Source organism: Dermacentor variabilis, chromosome 2, assembly GCF_050947875.1.
Source record: "Dermacentor variabilis isolate Ectoservices chromosome 2, ASM5094787v1, whole genome shotgun sequence".
NCBI lineage: Eukaryota > Metazoa > Arthropoda > Arachnida > Ixodida > Ixodidae > Dermacentor > Dermacentor variabilis.
Genome location: NC_134569.1, coordinates 62830236 through 62849863, shown reverse-complemented (window position 1 = coordinate 62849863; position 19628 = coordinate 62830236). Strand labels below are relative to the sequence as shown.

Genomic DNA, 19628 nt, shown 5'->3' with positions numbered 1-19628 from the left:
TTTCCTGTACCCGCAATGTCTATGACATACTCATTGTTTCGATTACTTTCTACTGAAGTACAGTTCCTTCTATGCATTACATTCCGTCTACGTGCAATATGGTGCATCTCACTGAATTTTATGTTCATGATGTGCGCGACGTTATATATTTAGTTCCAACTTTTTAAAGCTAATAGCGTAATTACGACAGCTCTTCTAACGAAAAACGCTTAGGATATTAAAAGACCCGCCGTGGTTGCTCAGTGGCTATGGTGTTGGGCTGCTGAGCACGAGGTCGCGGGATCGAATCCCGGCCACGGCGGCCGCATTTCGATGGGGGCGAAATGCGAAAACACCCGTGTGCTTAGATTTAGGTGCACGTTAAAGAACCCCAGGTGGTCGAAATTTCCGGAGTCCTCCACTACGGCGTGCCTCATAATCAGAAAGTGGTTTTGGCACGTAAAACCCCAAATATTATTATTATTATAGGATATTAAAGCTCCCAGAGCCCTTGTGCAGGCGAGTATTCAAGAATACTTTTCACCCTCTTTTCATTTTTCGACAAACCGAAGCGCGCTACTCTATGCGCAGAAACTTGCAGCAGGGCAAGTTCGTCGCAAGGCGCAATAAACGCGACGTATAATCTTTCGTGAAGCGTGGTCGGCAAAAAAAAAAAAAAAATAACGTTGTCTTCAATGCGCCGTACTCAATTTTTCAAGCACCACGAAACACGAAGGAGGAGTGCTGATTTCCCAATCTCCTCGGCGCGTTTCTCTGGCTTTACACCTTGCGAAAAACCCAAACTTCATTGCATTCGGTACGCATTCAAAGCCTCCAATGAAGACGGCTGCGTTCGCTCTTCCACGCTTCAATCGTGCAAATGCACTTCTTCAATTCACACCGCAGTATATTGAAGAAATGCTGAAACACGATTCGCTCAGAGTTAATGCATCGCTGTGTACAGGATGCATGGTCGGAATCAAGTGCGAACAAAAGGAAAAGAAAACGTGGAACACTTTTTGTGCGTAATTTTTCGGATGATTGCGATGTGGCATCTTGACAACAGGTCAGAATACATGTTGCAATGCTGCGAAACGCGCTGCAATACTGCTGCTTGCTTATACTGCAAGTGCTTTGTAATGTTGCTTCATATTGTTACTCCTGAAACCCTTTCTGTTGATACCAGCGGTTCATTTGACACCATGGTTCAACCGCTTACCGATTTCTGAGCAAAGAAGGGCATATTGGTGCCCAGACGAGTTGTGTACGTGACCGATGGAACAACGCCGTTGCGGGCCCTAAACTGTTCTGTCGTGCCCGTATACTACATCCGAAACACACAAAGCTCGCTGTCTTCGACGACGACACGTACAGTTCCATTACGGTCGTTAGCGACGAGACGAATTGCGGGAATGAACAACCCATCTGCCACCTTGAACCAAAAATTCAGAGCATGGTCAGCGAGTCTCTGTCTTCACGTCAACGTGACGCCTTAGTACAGGTGCTATCCCGACGTGCTTCCGCGTTTGACTTCTTCCAAGGTGAAAACCGTACCACTCCTCTATCTGCGCGCGCACGCCATCGGATTGACACCGCCTCAGCTCACCCTATCCGGCGGAAGCCTTATCGAGTGTCTTCATCGGAACGGAAGATTATTGTTGAGCAAATGCAAGATATGTTTAAAAAAAAAGGTCATCCAAGAGTCACCGAGTCCGTGGGCAGCGCCAGTTACCCTCGCGAAAAAAAAAAAAAGGCTCTTGGAGGTTTTGCATTGATTACAGGCGGCGAAACGCGGTAACAAAGACAGATGTGTACCCCGCACCTCCACCAAAACCGTTACGGATGATCGCGTGTTTATTTACAGATGAAGGCTGAGGGGGGGAGGGGGGAGGGCAGAGATGATGGATTGGGAAGATAGCCGTTGAAATACTGATGCTCGCCGCAGGGGTCGTCGTCCTCTTCTTCTTCAATCTCTTGTTCTCGCCGCGTTACAATATATTATGCGGCAGCGTCATTCCATATTGTATCAATGTTTTTGTTTGGACTGCTGCTTTGAGTGTTACCTTGAGTTATTTTAACGGTTGTTTCTTAATATCTCTTTGTGTGCACTCCGTGCTGCAAATTCGTTTCGCCGCAGAAATTAATTTATAGGCGTCTGTCCGTGCCTGACATTTCTTTTTGACCGCATTCTTCGCGCCGCTATACCATGGCATATATAAGCACCAGCTCTCCCAACAACTGCACACGTGTATAAGATACAATGTATAACAACAGCTATGTGTATAAGCGTCTAAAAGTTTACTTGAATGAGGACTCTTGCGATTAGGAAGCGTTATATACTTATACTGCTTCCTAATCACAAGAGTAGATCGCGCCGTACTCGCGCGCCACCATGTCGACAAAAAATGAAGAAGGAAGAAACAGACCATTACATCAACCGGCTCACCATCCGTGAATACGGGCGAATGTGGAAAAGTACGTGGTCTGGCTTCTTTTGTATCGCTTCTTGGGAGCTGGCTTGATTATACGGTAAACCGGGCGGCGTTTGCGCAGCCCGAAGTCTGCTTTTTGGACAATGGAAAAGAGATGATGCAGCTAAACGGCACTAACCGCGGACGACTGTTTGTACCTCTAAATGTAGGATAAGGAGGAGGCGGAGGAAATAAGGAAAGAAGGCAGGGATGATAACCAAGAATGCGTCTGGTTGGCTACCTTACTCTTGGGTACCGGAAAAAGGGAATTGAAATATGAGATAGAGGGCGGGGAGGGGGAGGAAAGCTGTGGTGAGCTCGCGCACGCACACGCAGGGCCTGGGCGAGTCAAAGGCGTTCATATAGGCCAGTTAAGAAAGATAAAAGTGCCTTCACAGCTTTGTGGGTCAACGAGCGATGGGGAGGGTCTTAAAGTAGTACCTGCACGGACAATGGACGATCGTCCAGTCATCGCCACAGAAATCTATGTTGTTCGATGTTCTCTTCGCCGCCCCAGACATCGCATGCAGCACTGTCGGTCATTCCAATCAAAGTATGTGCACGCCTTCGTGAAAGTCACTCCCCACCACAGCCGGTATAGAAGCGACGCCTCACGTCTGTGAAGTTCGGGTGCAGGTCGGAGTTGCAGTGAAGGATTCAGTTTGTGCAACCTGGGGCGCCTCAAATTTCGAGTGTTCCACTTTGTTAAATAGAGTTTGCGTGCCAGGTGACGAAGCTACCTTGCAGAGTCGGTCCTGGAAAGAGGAATTGGTCCGCTGTGTTGTTCATGACGCGCCTCTCGGGTAGCTTTGTCTGCTTGATCATTTCCACTGATACCGCAAAGGCCAGGTAGCCACTGAAAAATAATTTCGTGGCCTTTCTGTTTGACGTCACGGTGAGGTTTGACAATTTCGTATGTTAGCTGTTCGTGAGCTCCACGTCGGAGAACTGACTGCATACTGCGTAAAACCGGTCTCGAGTCGGAAAACACGGACTCCCCGAACTGACATAGTCACCTGTTACCCGTTGGAGGAATCGGTGGATGTGTACAGCTGAATAACCATTGCCCCGGACTCGGACGCAGAAGTAGTGTAAGCAAGCAGTGCTTCTGATATTGCAAGCGGGAAGTATATAGTCGCGAAAGCAACGAGCAAGAAAAAAATAAAAAAAATAAGAAGAAGAACTGGAGCTCACATGGCCAAAAAAAAGGAACTGACGTGTAAGAGGGCGCATTAATGTATCATGTATTCTCTGGGCACATGTTTCAGTGGCTGCCAAGTCACTGCTGCGTCACTGGAAACGAAGACTCCGATAATGCCGCTCGGGCAGCTCTTGAAGACGCACAAAAAGAGGCCATACCGCTTTCACGATCCCACGCAGCTAGCAGACTTCAAGTGCTTGCACAGGAGATCACGCTTTCTCTATGGTGCACAGCCAGACCAACCAGAGCAACCGTCAATACCGCCTTCCCTCTTTGATGCATCTCTATATGCCAACTGCACTCCGCCAAAGAGAGGCGACTCTGCTTTATCGCTTATGGCTAGGGGTGGCTTTCACGAAATCGCACTCATTTCTTATTGGAATGGCCGACAACGCTCTCTGCAATGCCTGTCTTTGCGAGGAGACGCTGGGACACATTCTGTGCGACTGTCCTGAATATAATGTTCAGCGACAGTCCCTGGCATCCGTTCTAGCGCACCTTGACACTAGACCATTGACCCTCGACACGATTTTCACATGCCGCCGACAGAAGACATAGCAGGTGAAGGCGACGAAGGGACTACTTCGGTTTTTGAAACAGACGGGATTGGACAAGCGGCTGTGACAGTGATATCACGTACCATGCCAGATTGATGGACTCTAACGGACGATGTGTGTGTGCTGTGCTATGTGCCCTCTCTCTCTCTTCCCCTTCCCCATCTTTCATCGCCCCCATCTCTCTCCCATGTGTAGGGTAGCAAACCGGTTAAGCTAAACTGGTTAACCTCCCTGCCTTTCCTTCTCCACTTTTTCCTTCCTTCCTCGTTCCTCCGGGCACATGCCTGCTTGGCACCACCAAAGACTTCCTCTACACAACTAGTAGGTGTTCAGGTTTCCATACCATAATTTGTTTCTTTATATCATATTATTTTTTTAATTATTATCTATGTCTGTAGGAGAGATTGGCATCATGGGCGATGCTTGCTACTCCTTCTCGCGGTACGTGGCAAACGGTACGCAGCAAATATAGGTCGGCTCAAACAAACAAAGAAGCAAACAACACAGAAACGTGCAGTACACTGTGCCATGCCTGCTATATACTACAGGGATCACAATCAAATTTACATAGATATGGCTCCTGTCAAGTGTTAAGTTCAACGTCCGCATTCTACACACCCTCTACCATCTTGTTCCAGTTTGTTGTAAGCCGAAGCTTAGTCCTTGCAATTGTTTTCCGTGTGAGCTTCTCCGTACCCGCCTTTGACGACAAGCAAATATTTTATTATTTTATAGGTATCTTAATGAAGATGTGTTTCTGTAGCGAATATAACTTATAATTTTGTCATCTGTTTCTTCTCTTAAGACGCGAAAAAGAAAAACGGCCATACAGTAGTAAATAAGTAGACAGACAATATCAATCAAGTTTTTTGTAGATTTTGCAAGCAAGCGCTGTAAGCTCACGACTACGCACACTGCGATAACAGTTCGTTCTGACACACGCGTTCCCGCATCAGAAAGAGCCAAAACACAGAGTGCATATGTTGTGACTGGTTGTAAAACATTTAGGCTTGTCATTTTAAAACATTTTTTTCGTTGTTCCTAGATTCATAGTCGCGGCAGTGGGTACAAACTTCAGGAGCCAGTCGTAACTCCCGCAAGTGGAGCAGAACACCTTCATTCGCGCATCTCTACGTGAAAAGTAGTAGCCGGCGCCAATTAAAGGCGCTAACATCTTCTAAGCATAAAATAATAATAATAATAATAATAATAATAATAATAATAATAATAATAATAATAATAATAATAATAATAATAATAATAATAATAATAATAATAAAACTCGTGTCAATGTTAGCACGACCAGAGGGTAATACTTATAAACCTTTTCTTGTGCAGGAGCTGCTGGTCACCATATCGTTAGCCTTAGCGAGCAATATGGTCGATATTACGATAGTACAGCATTTAGCTGTTCGTGTGAACCTCTCTAGCGTAAAATGAGTTTTGTATATCAGGATCCAGGACAGAAAGTGTTATAAACAGAAACAACTCGGCGGAAGCAGACCGAACGTTTCCTATATAAAGCATGTATCGATAAAGAACAAAAAAATGTGGCTGCCGGCGTACTATCTGCGAACCCAGACTGGTTGTATAACCAACCGAACCAAACCTAACTTCTGCTCATCCTATTTTTACATTCGCGCGCTAAGTGAGAACAGCGGAGCGGTACTGCATCATCACATTCTTCGTGAACCGCGCAATAGCGTGGCGCCGACGGACGCCTAAAGAAAGCAACGCAAACGTCTGATCGTCACGGCGGGACTTTCTTCTGTAGCGGCAACAAACACACGCGCCGGTCGGCTACAACGGCGCTTCGAAGTCGGCTGGCGGAAATAAAACTTGGCCAAGCCGTAAGGTGCGTAACGGGGGCTTACTGAATAGCTTTCCCCTTTCAGATTCGTTTTCCGTGTAAGCATGCACAATTGCGCCGACACGTAAGGCACGAAATTTGCATCCGCGCAGCCTCACGCACCCCGGATTTGACGAACCCATCCTTCGGATGGAGACAGAATTGCCGCACGCGAAAGTAGGTATTGCGAGGTGCGTTATTCACGGAAATTAGCGCGCTTATATATGGGCCAGAAAGCGCAAGAAAAATGAATAGAGAAAAAAAAAAGAAAGAACGGAAATAAGCCAAACAAGAACAAAGCGAACAAAGCGAATAAGCCAACAGCACAAAGCGAACAAACGTGACAACAAACAAAAGCGAAAATAAAAAGGTACAAAAGTTTAGCGTGCAAAGCGGCGAAACCTCGCACAAGACCCGTGCACGCTCGTCTTCGCTGCGCGTGGAGACGTAAAAAAATAGAGAGAGAGAGGCGGATGGGGCCGAAAAAAGTAGGCCTCGCTCGTCGCCGTCAGCGGCACAAGAAGGGGAGCTTGTTCGCGCAAAACGAGGGCCATAGCTGCGCGGGAGGCGTTACTTCTCTTTTCCTGCAAGTCGAAAAAAAAAAGAAAATGAGAAACAAGAAAGAGAAAAGAAGCGGGAGTGATTCTGGAAGTAGCATGCGCACCGCCGCCGCGACAGAGATGATGTCCTGGTCCGCGATGCGATGAAAGATGCTGCTATGGATGATCAAAGAAAGAAGTGAAAAAAAAAGAGGTCGAGACGGAATCGGGCTGAACAGAGAGGAAATCTTGTCGGGCGAGTCTGCGCCGTTCGAGAGCTTACGAGACACCCTACACGTAACCGCGTGCTGTAAGTTGCACTCGGAGCAGGGCGGAATAAATGAAAGAGCGTCTCCTTTTTTTATCTGCTCGGTTTCTTTTTTTGCTTCTTTTCATCTAGCTTAGCACATACGAGTAGCTTAGCACACACGAGTAACAGCTTCCTAGAAAGTCACAAAGGCGAGAACTAATGATGAACACAATCGACCCTGTGTGAAAGAGCTAATTGACTAATTGATTGATTGACATTTGTTACTTTGCGATAATCGTCTAACAACACTTGAGTTCCAGCCCACAGGTATGGTCGTGCTGACCCTTAAGATACCGTTACTCTCGACATTCAACGCAAAATCCGTATATATGTTTATCCACAAAGTGTACAACATGTCCATAAACAGTGCCTATATAGACGATCAACTCGTGAAGTCACGCAAATTAAGTAATGCAGAACAGTATTCTTGAGAATGTCACTAGGCAGCACAAACTGCACAGAAAGCCAACAGTCACTGTTGACAAGGAATGCGTATGGGATTTAGCGGGTAATATTGCAAAAAGGATATCGAAACCACGTTTTTAGTTATGTTTGCTTTAAAATTACATAAAGAAAATAATGAAGATGGCGCGATAGAAACGCGCCGATTGTTAATCAGCTCCCACTTGTGATTAGATATTGCCAATATGAAAGCTGCGCGGCACATATATAGTACTGCCGAAATGGAAAATCTTGAAGTGGGGCAGAATAACAGTTTATAAAGTGTCAGTCTGGGCTCTACCGTAACATTTCTACGGGTATATCCCATGGATTCATTTCTTAATGTGTCATGGCGTGAAGTTCTCCGACCTGTGTCTTCGCAGAACGCGTCTGCAGCCAAATTTGACCGCTGGCCAACTGACCTCAAGCAATGCATGCTGACCGTGTATCGTGAAAATGCATCACTGATAAGAGCCCTACGGCCATGTTCTTCGCTTCTGGTATATGAACGTCTAGCTCTTGCTGGGAGACCGAACAGTCTGCGGTGCACGTTAAGTTGCAACTACATAGAACGCATGGCCGACGTATCTTCAGTGGTGTGGCGTCTATCGGCGCGTCCATTGCACGCCACGCGATAGCCACGATGGCTTCACGACCGCGTTTACGAACGTGACCAAGACGAACCAACTTGCTGCAAGGACTGCAGCGGGATCATCGCGTAGCGCGAAAAATAGACGAGCCGATTTCAGGTCAAGTCTGTAGACGTCAGACGCACAGTCCCGCCGGAAATGCCGGCGCTTCTAAAAACACCGCTCACCAGATATAGACACCGTGGTCGTCTTACTTCCGATGGAATGCACACTGCCGCCAAGCGATGAAAGCTCAATCCGAACGTGCAACCGCGCCCGCTCCACGACGGATACAACCAGGACATTCTTGCTTCCTCGCCTCCGGCGTGACATTAAGGAACTATCATTGACAGCTGCCGTAGCCTGCACGCGGCGTGGTCTGGTCAGGGTTTTTTCTCACGCGTCACGCCACGCGGCCAGTTTGGCCACAGCGATTCGTGAATGTCTGCATCGGGTTCACGGTCCGTTAATTCCTGGGCGCACCGAGTCACACCACTGCAGTCGCATTTCGCACGCCGCACGCGAAAGAGCCCGCCGTGATGTCGGCTGGCTCGCCGGGTCCGCGCACATTAGCAAGGCCTCGCGGCAACGGGCGGCGCATTCAAAGAGGTCAGTCACGGTGTACCGCTATATGAACGCCCTTTCTTCCGGCTACACGAGAAAAAAAAAAGCGCCGTCGCTACGCCTAGACGGTAAGGTCGATCGCCGACGACGGCGAAATCGTTTATTGAGAACGATGCGAATTAGTCGCACAGCGTCGGCTCCATCGCAGCGCATGCTGCGCCGGCGGTGCCGTGCTCTCGGAACGGTGCGGCAACGCATCGCGGTCGATGGCGACATCAACCTCCACGCCGTAGTTGCACTCATGGGGACGCAGCTTAAGGAACGCTGAGGCGACCCATTGACTGCGCATGCATATTATGCTCCATGCCACCATCGCAGTGAAAGCAGTTCTGATATAAGAAAGCAATTGAACCTGGCCATGCGCTGCTGCCTTCTTTTCTGGGACGTGTGGACATTTGCTGCCTCTTCCTATTCTTCTCTAGATGTGACGTGTCCCTGCTCCCAGGAAGAAGGCCAGAGCTTGCGCTGAAGGCAATCTAATGCGAGCGCTTCCTTCTCGCTAATATCGCAGCCTTCTACATCCTTCGGGGTAATGAAAGGAAAATTTGGCGTATCGTTGTTTCCATAATACTCTATTGTTCTGCGCACAGTTGACTGAGTGCTGTATTAAAGTGGTAGCCGCACAAACTGATGTCGAAGGAGACCGGGCTGGCGAGCAGCAAAACAAGTTTAGATGTTATTCCATTGCGGGCATGTAACGACAACTGCACAGGTTGAGAGAGAGAGAAATTTTATTTCTTAACAACTCTTAGTCTGAATCTTTACCGTTGGAGTCTATCTGTGTACCCGGTCTTTGTGCTGAGTCCAATTGTCTGGACCCATTGACCTATTTTATGCGGGCCATCGGCAATATAACCACAGTGTGTGGAGCGTAGATGTTGCGATGGAGCGGTACAGCTTTCCCAAGCGTAGCGAAGAGAGGGTGAAGTGCTTCAGCGAGTCTAGTAAGAAGAAAGTGCTCCAGGCCTAATCTCAATGAGCACGACGTGCTTTGGGGTATTTACCACATATTAGGCACCCCAGTTTTCCAGGTCTGGTTGTAATCTGGCATTGTATATATCATCGTTGAGTAATCATGGACAAGCGAAAGTTGTAAACAGCAAGCCCGCTTGTTGAGCCGTCTTTTTTTTATTCTTAGCAAATCATGCGACTTTGCAAACTACTTGGTCAAAGACGAGTGAGGCTGTCACACTTTCCCGCCAAAGGAGACCATGCCACGGGAATGCACCGCGCTCTCTATGCTCACGTAAATCTCCTCTACCGCTGCCACAGCTGAGTGCACCCTATTCGGATCAACAAGCTGAATTAAATATTTCGGATTCCGTAAAATAATAACGGGATTCAGTTACACGCATGCAAAGTTTCCGTTCGAAATGGGTGCGCGACAACTTCATTGAATATCCTGCAAATTGATGGCCTGGGAATAGGCCGCGCCGGGCGCAGCAGAGGAATCCTGTCTGTCAGCGGCGCTCCACAGTTATTCTGTGCTTCTTCTGGCAGCCCCAGTCATGCCACATCTTTGTAATTTCTCCCGTATGTTTCAGACATTACACCCTTTGTCATCCTCAAAATTTTCCCCTCTTTCCGAATCTCGGTTCTCTCCCAGCAATTGTTTTTATTGACTAGGTTGCTGCTATTCGCAATCAGCGAGGTTTTATAATTTCCTGCGACACTACCTGTTACGCACTGCGTGGTAGTTTCACCTGCATATCAAGCGCGGAGTGTTCGGTATCCCTGCAATCTGTCGTCCCGACTTTCTTTTTTTCTCTGGGCGCGATCTGGAGCTCTGCCCACATACCTTTTGCAAGCGCTTTTCTTTTTTCCTGCGTACTTCTGGATAATACTATATTACTCCTAACAGTCTCACTCTAAAAGGTGTCTATGTAATTAAATTGCATGCGCTGTGTTTACGGTGTTTCTCAAGTTTCACGAAGGGGAAGCTAACCCAGGCCCTTATTCAGACACACAGAGAAATTGTTCTTTCGCTCAAACTGTTCTTAAGTGCAAATACCAGCGAACCGTGAAGTCAGACACATTATTAGTGAAGGCAGACGGCAAATCGCAAACAGCACTTACGAACGAAAATCTTTGTGACTTTGCCCTCCCCCTCCGCTCCTCAAAAAACAAAACAAAAAACATGTATTCACAATATTTTCTTACGTAACGTCCACGAATGTTTATCGGCGTGGCGACCTCCTCATTATCGCGCCGATCTCTGTCATGAGTTGCGGCCACCCACACGCGGTCCAATCCGCAAACTCTCTTACGTATTACATGCCTAATAAATAATGAAAGGCACACAGCTGTTGCTGACAGCATGGACTTCAAGCGTTTGAACCTGTGTATTGATGCACACATGCTACTTGCTTTCTTCTATGGACTAAAAAAAAGGAATGTGACAAACCGTCCATGAGACTCATACACGTGAGACAACAATTCAAAAATGTTCAATGCAACGGAATTTTATAGGAAGCAAGAAAATACATACGAAGCTAAAATACAGAAAGGAAACGAGGAAACATCTCCTGTTTATTAAGCGTACTAGGAACCTTCACTTTCAGCAGCTCTTAGTTCATAGCCAAAATGTCTGCCTAAAGTAGTCATTAGCACTGCGGGTATAAGCTCGAAATTTCTGTAGCTTGATGAATAAAGCAATGGTCCAATCATCATGAATGCAGTATGGTATTGTACGCACTGCGTACCATGTTACTATACCAAATCGCACTGGGCATGGTGTAGTGACACTTAAAGCAGTGACAGGCTTGCCATTTTACACAGGAAGTTATTACAAGTTGTACTCTGTGACATATACTCTTAGCAGTGCCAGAACGAGTATTTCGTAATATATGAAGAAGTTGCGTAGCCGCCCTTATGCGATAACCTTCGCTAGTTGAAGAAGCGGTCGAACGGTGAACAACAGCTCTTTAACTAAACAATTCCGAAACTATTCGTCTGGCCCGCCAACTCAGCGACGGCGTTATATGCATTCTGAACGCGATCCTTGAGAAATTAAGAATGCACAGCACAAGCCTGCGCATGCGCACGCTCCTGAAATATCGGTTACTTGAGCTCGTGCACACAATTTATTTACGGTGAACTTTCCGCTTGAGACGCTAATGTGAATCATTCAGAGATTAATAATTACGCAGAAAACCGCGCACCACATCACGCCCATTCATGCAGTAAGCAACGAACTTCCTCGTTCCTGCGAAAGGTACTTTTTTTTTTATCTTCTACATCCGAGCGAATGTGGGTTGCCTGGGCGCAAAAGCATCGCGGACTGACAGCGCGCCTGGGATTTAGAACTTCCCAGCTGGTCGAAAGACGATGATTTGGGAGAGCTGATGAAGAACGCCGCGAATCGAAATGCGCATTACAGAATGAACGTTCTAACATTGTCCTCGCATATATACTATAAGCGACCACTATGATGCTTTGATGGAAACAAGCGTCCGTTCGGAGCATAGCGAAACTAGCCAGAAAGAGAACAGTCTTGAAGAGAGAAAGACAGGCCGGGCCGAGGTGGGACGCCCGGTTTAGTACCGGCTTGGAAACATTCGTTCCCACTGCCTGCTCGAGCGTGGAGCACGCCGTTGGGACGGGCGCCGAGGTTTCCGGGTTGTGCGCGCCAACCGCTCTTTCTTTGCCGCCGCGTTTGTCGGAGAAATGCATCGAGAAAAACGTTTGCGCCTGTGTTGTGCGGCACAGAAGTGGTGGAGGACTTGGGCGAGTCACTGCTCTGTTTGAAAATGTAATTTAAAAGAAAGGAAAGCTGCCAGTGAAAAATGGAAAACACAAATATACTGCACCACCTCGCTATAACGAACCTCTAGAAAGATAAATTTTTCGCTATAACGAAACTGACTAGTAGGGTGGAAAGTCCGACGTAAGTAATAGGTGCTTTTGCTAAACACGCCAGAATGCGGCGTGCAACTGGCGACACACAAGGGGATTCTTCCTATAACCAATGCCGCCTATAGTGCGTTAGGATCCAGTTGTAATAAAATTTTTCATATCGAGAAGGGTATCTGCACAAATGCTGTTCAGGGTTTCAACTGCAAGGCGAACAGCCACGCACGTGAAAATACAGCACATTCTGTCTATATAGAAACTTGGTATAATGAAATCACAGTGACGTACAGTGAACGTAAACATAGTTCTGCGGTTGTTGCAAGCACGTGTAAGCAGTATGTAAATGAAGGCACAAAATAGTATCACGGAGGATAGAAATATTGATGCGTGCAACGTTACTCTATATGAGCTACTATGATGTATAGATGATGAGAGCGTATACGCTGGGAATAACGTTAACTCAATAATCATCTCGAATGCGGGCTGTAATAAAGCGTTAACTAAGCGACAAGCGTAAGTACTGCTAAAAAAATCTGACAGTCGGCAAACAGCACAACTACACATGATATATGACATTATTAAAGCATGCCTTGCGCCCGATTGCCTTTATACGCTGAATGGACGGTAACGCCCCTTCTGTGACTAACTCTACCTGTCGGATATCGATGTCAAGCCAAGTGAAATTTCTGAGGGTGTACTTGGAACGCAGTACTGTGATTATTATACGGCGAACCATGACGCAGTAGAAATAACAATCAAGAAAGGATATAGGCGTGTGCACACTAAAGTCGCTTTCATGCAACAAAATCCTCTGAGCGGAAAGACCACCTACTTCGCACTTAGCCCATGCGAAACCAACTCCACAAAAGCGGCGGCAAAACAATATCAGCCGCAACTGTCCAGGAGATTGCCAGTCATGATTATTATGCAGTCAAAATGCCACCGACAAATTGGCATACTTAACCTTTTATGTTCACAAGAAGTGTTCTGTCATTACGTGGGAGCGATATTCACTTGGTTTCAACAACGTCCTTGTCTCTCCTCTTTCCAAAATTTATAAGCTGTTAACAGACCTCAAATTAACAGACCGCAAGCACGACGACCGAAAAGGAAGCACAGTGTCCAAGTTCTTGACCAGACGGAGGGGCGCCACAAAGCCCAATCGGTGATCCGCAAATGCGCCGCGCACACACACACACACACACACACACACACACACACACACACACACACACACACACACACACACACACACACACACACACACTTGTGTGCGGGTTTGTGTTGGCGTGCGTGCGTGCGGGCAGGCGGGCGGGCGTGCCTGCATGCCATGTGCTATAGGGCATTATCGCTGTGCGAACAGCTGCCAGTCGCCGGAAGGAAACAAGAACGAAAACGCGCGAGGCACAGAACGCCTGCGCGCCGCCCAAGTTAAAGGCAGCCCAAGTGCGCCGGCACCGCCTCGCGTTGGGGGGAAACATGCCTGGGAATCGAGGTTAACCGCTCAACAAAGAAACTGGACTGCGCGGCGGCAAGGCTGCGCGCCGCCAGCCGCCGTCCACACCCTTCGACGTCGGCCGCGCCGGCCACAGTTGCTTTGCGCGCCTTGCGTCAGCGGCGCGCGTCTTGCTCGTCAAGCGCTTGCGCGCGTGCATGCATGCGGGGTATATACGTGCAGTGCACGATGGATTGTGATTGTGTGTCTACGCTCCTTCCTTTCCTTATCTCTACTTTGTTACCACTTTACCTCCCCCTCCCCTCTCTCCCCAGTGTAGGGTAGCCAACCGGATCTTTTTCTCTGGTTAACCTCCTTGCCTTCCCCTTTCCTCTCTCTCTCTCTCTCTGTGTCAGTGGCCTTCGCCCTCCGCTAAGGGATTCGAAGTTTCGAAACCGCTATACAGGTCATGGGCTAGGTTGTGTTTTGAAACTCTCTTCGCGCGGGGACTTTTTGTCCTTCGTTCGATGCAATAAAGTGTTTGACGCAAGCACGTCTGTAAGAATGACCGACAGCGGGGCGGACTTGATTGCGTGACTCCGGAACCAGCGCGGACACAACAACGCAAAAGAAAAGAATAGAATGACACAAGATCTTGATCGCTTTCTCTTGTCTTTCTTCTGGAAGAGAGGTTCGGTCATTGGACAAGTGTAACGCATACTTCAACGTTTTCTCCCGTGCTACAGTGCGGAGCGTCGAGTGCTGCTCACCTGTCTTTCCCTTTCGCTATTCATTTAGCCTTAACGCTGCCCATCCGGAGGTGGGTATGCAACCGTAGTTATCTCTTACTACCCTCTCCGATCTCCTTCCCTTTCTTCATACCGTCGGTTCCTCTGGCGGTGGCCCTTTTAGTATCGACTGAACCCGCCCAGCTTACTTTTTCGTCTCCTCCAATTATGCAGGAGATGCAAACTATAGAGTCAGATTCCAGCCACGTAAGCCCCGCGTCGACTGGGTCATTAACAGCCTCGCGGTTAATCTTCGAAAGCGAAACTACGGCCATCCGCCATAACTCGCAGCGACTAAGCGCGGCCGGCCAGGTTCTGTCTTTCCGCCCAGTCCGCGCGGACACATTGAAAGACGACCTCGCGGAGCCTTTCGCAATCTCTTATAACATGCAGAGCTCTCTCTCTAGCAGATCAAGAAACGCATATGTAAGACGTTAGTACCAAAACTATACGTTATCGCCACTACGGATCTCCTTTCTCGGTCTGTAGGTGCATCAAGCGCGGTGCACACATAGCCGGGACCGAGCGCACGGCAGCGTCGAAGCGATGGGGGTCGGGTGCTGCTCCTACAAGGACGCGGCGTTAGCACGAGCCTCACCCGCGTGTGCAACGGCGAAAGTTTTAAACGCAGAGCGAGTGGCGCAGTGCTGCGTGCAAGGTCTTTACAGAACCATACTCCGGCTGCCGCGCGTAGCCCCCGCGGCGGGATTTCCATCTCTCTCCTCCGCCCTTTTCCCATCTGCGTCGGGCTAAGCTGCTCGCTTATCCCTCGGCTACTGCAGGCACGAAGGACCTCTCGCCGTGCGCCGCTGTCTGACAGGGCGCCGCACGCTTTGCTTCCTTTTTCTTTGTTGCGTTTTGAAGCTGTTTCTTTTGTCTGGCTAGAAAAGCGCAACACCCTTGCGTCCCCTGCAGAGCTGTTGCGATAAACGCGTGCTTCGACTTCGGAAGAACTCGCGGCTCTCTGTTTTCCCCGTTTTCCTTTTCTCGCGCTTAAAACCAGCTCTCTCTTTTTTTTCGAATGTAAGAGGAAATTCTTGAAGTGTGAGTATAGAAAAATTAAGGCTCCGATGCTCCGATTCGAAGCCGGCTCAACACCATACACAAGCAGTCAGTATATATATATATATATGGAGCCGGCTCAACACTATACACAAGCAGTCAGTATATATATATATATATATATATATATATATATATATATATATATATATATATATATATATATACTGACTGCTTGTGTATAGTGTTGAGCCGGCTCCTAATCGGAGCATCGGAACCTTATATATATATATATATATATATATATATATATATATATATATATATATATATATATATATATATATATTCCGATGAGAATTCGGACATCCTGCAATATGTTTATAGTAAGGATGTGCGCCTGCCACAGGCGTGGTGCAGCAGCGCCTACTAAGGATGACCGACGTTTTATGCAGTGGTAGGGCCCCGCTGTTCCTTCTGCTCCCGACGCATACGACCAGGTGGAGGAAGTTCAAATAAAGGACTAGTCTGGCTGCGAATAAGGGTGAACCCAAAGCTGGCGTTTCTATACCAGAGACTCGTCGTTCTGCAAGACACGTGGTCTTGTCGGCGCGTTGGCGCCAGACTGAGGCTTCCCCCGCTTTTAGTTGTCATTGTGTTCTGTGACTATGAAAAAGATTACATCTGAAGGAGCAAGGAGAGGAGGAGGAGACAAAGGAGAGGAAAGACAGGGAGGTTAGCCAGTGTAAGTACCGGCTGGCTACCCTGTGCAGGGGAAAGGGGCAAAGGGAATAAAAGGAGAAAGAAGAAGAGGGGGGAAATGCAAAAAAAAAAGAGAAAATTCACACAGTAACGCGAAACTACGCGCTACAACGTTCAAAGGCGGTCGCACAATTCGCAGTTCCTTAAAAACTTCAACAAAGCCCTTAAGGCCTTGAGTGCCGAAGCCCGTCTGGACCAATGTCCTAGAGCTTTTTCCTCTGTAAAGGGGCGATTGTCCAGTTTTGCGAGAGCGGCAACTGGCCCATTAAGAGCCTATACGAAGGCAATTCCGCAGTGCCCCTGATTAAAAATGCCCACATGAACGCGTATAGTGACCACGTCTCGCGGTGCTCTTTTCCTGCTGCAGCGGGGAGACGGAAACACTCGTGATGCGGTGACATCGGCCCGAACCAAGGGGCGCCGGACCCCGCTATAACAACACCGTCGCAGGAGGGGTGGCAGCGGGCCGCCCTCCGACCAGGTGGCGCCATGAAGACCGGCACCAAGGACGGCCTGCTCTCGGACGAGGACAACTCCTTCGACGAAGACGACGAGACCACGCCGCTGAACGCTGCCTACGCCAGGTGAGCGCAGTGTTCGAACGCTTCGGGATTACCTTCGTCCGAGTGCGCACTGCGTGTTCGGAACGGTGCTGGGCAGAGATGCTTCGCAGAGTGCGATGACTGGATAAAAAGAGGTGCGCAAGACGCGCATCTAATCATTCTTTCTTCCATAATGTTTAAAACAAACGACACAAGACACAGAAAAGAGGATGGGACGCACACGGCGCTGACTTGCAACTGCGTTTGTTGGAAAAGCACGATTGCTTTATGAAGCCTTACATCAAGCGTGCGCGCATGCTCAATGTCGATAAAAGCACTTGTCATTCCCAAAACGTTTCCTCGTAGTCGCGGTGAAATCAACACCTTTGTTCACCCCAGTGCAATAAGCCCATCTCTTTCGAAGACAAAGGCTACGAAAGGCTGACTAACACAGCCACTACCTTTTATCATTATGTGAAATGTTTCCTCCTATTATTTTGTACTGCTATCAATATGCACAAACAGGATTTGTGTGTAATCAAAAACAGCTTACACTCAAAATTCGAAACAGTGCTTTGTCAGGTTTGTAGATTTCTTGTCAAAAGAATTCTGGTGCTCCGCTAGGCTCACATTAATGCATCGACCTGTCTGCCCAACCTACGTAAGGCCGCAGGACAAAGGGATTTGGTAGACAACGGCAATCCTACAGGGTACGGGCTTTTTTCCATGGTTCATTTTACAGCGTGTGTTCTTTCCTCTTCTCTCTTTCTTTGGACAGCTGATCCCACCTTGCCAACTTTATTAGTAGCTGAAAACAAAACTCTTACACTATATCTGGCCCCTACTTTCTTTATTTATTATTATTATTACCGTCCCTGTGTTTCTAAACTTGTTAGCTTGTTAGCTGTCACCATGGTGGTTAGTTAAACGGTTTATAAACAGTGTATAAACAAGAGAGAGAGAGAGAAAGAGAGGAAAGGGGAAAGGCAGGGAGGTTAAATTATCTACTATGACAGCCTAGGGGTTCGTGATCCGCGAGGCAAAGAGAAGCTGATCTCCCTGACTGTCGCGAAGTAAACCTCACTGCCCTCTGACCCTGACGTGTCGGGCAGGCCACCCTTCGCGCCATGAGGTTGGCGTTCCTTTGAATTACTGTGAACGTAGCTGAATGAGCGCATAAGCGGCTGACACGCTGAAAAAGAAATCACCCCTTTGCCTCTCACTAAAGCGCCGTAATGTGGCACAGTGATATAACCAGGAGTCTCCAGGCGTGTCTACAAGTTAATCACATTATTTATTTGAATCGCAATACTGATAGCATAAGATGCTGTTCTTGAGCATATGCCACGCGTCTGAGGTTTTAGAGAGCTTTCCAACATGGCGTAGCATTTTGTGATTATATACATCTCCCACACCATAAACTAATAAAATATATTGAGCTTGGAACACATGAGCCATAACTTTAGTTGAAGTCTTATATTATGCGAGGTACGGACAAAGAATTCCAAGACATGACGGGAAAAACAGAACGGGACAAAGTAACAGGAGCAAGTTTATTCGAGCGAGCACAAAGTGTTGAGTATCTGAATGCTGCTTCGCCTCACAACTTGCACGAATAGTTAAAACCGATATCTAGTCAGAACACATGTGTAATAGCATTGTCTGACATACATGACTGGCGCTTTGACTTCCTAAGCGATGGTACCGTTATGCGCGTAGAAAGAACTTATCCGTCAAAGTGGGAACACGAACACTTTGAACATGCATGAGCCACACTTCTTGCACTTGAATTTCAGCTACACTGTTTTCCCGAATTTACTTTGGATGTCCCGAAAAATTAAGAATTCTCGCTATTGCCCAGGTTTTCTATAATTATTTCAGCAATGTACGTGCTTGTACTCACTTTGCCATTCAACTGCAGATAATCTTCTAGTCTTGGCCGGCAGCACTAGTGGTTCCCTCTGACTATGAGCTCACGGCATCACAATCACTTGTGCTGCAAACTGTTTTTCATTCTTTCATTGTTCATTACTTCAACATTGCAAGAACTGTGAAATTAGCGAATTTATCGGATTCTCATCGTGTGTCATGCGGCGCCTGTCACAGTGGTTCATGACGGCTATGCGTCCGCTTTCAGAACAGCTCTAAACGGAAAGGTTGACCTTACCGCAACGATATAGTTTTATTTTCATTCCAGGTACTCACCTAAGAAATGTCAGACGTTTGCAATAAATTTCGTCTGATGATTGTTGCACCTTGACACGGAATACTAATAAAAAAAGGGATGACGCACGGAGTTCTACTGTACCACGCAGGGTGTGCCATTCAACAGCTATCGATGAGGTGGCTATCATGTCCCGCAGTGTTGCATACAGTAAGCCAATGTGAGGAACAAAAGCAACATCTCTTTAGGTTTTTTACACACTTCCTAGCTCGTTCACCCCGAGCATTATAGCGCCACCAGGTGTTCTGAGCTTTCGAAACACGACGAAGACGTGGGTACGTATGAAGCACGCTAGATTTGAGGCTGGTTGTTCGCTCCGCATAAATTGCTGACACTGGCACGCTATTGTATGCGCTTGTCGTGCGGGGACACACTCACGCAGCTTGAAAAACTAATGATACGTACGGGTTTATATCGAGTTCA

The 19628-nt window shown here is 47.6% G+C and overlaps 1 protein-coding gene across 2 annotated transcripts in view; it reads left to right on the top strand.

The window, feature by feature from the left end:
* Positions 1–19628, top strand: part of kkv (hyaluronan synthase-like protein kkv) — a 103759-nt gene that overhangs the window by 24085 nt on the left and 60046 nt on the right. For both annotated transcript variants that reach the window (XM_075680785.1, XM_075680786.1), the window contains exon 2: positions 16807–17023. In XM_075680785.1, coding sequence (XP_075536900.1) covers positions 16929–17023 — 95 coding nt within the window. In that variant the 5' untranslated portion in view covers positions 16807–16928. The remainder of the gene's footprint in view (positions 1–16806; positions 17024–19628) is intronic.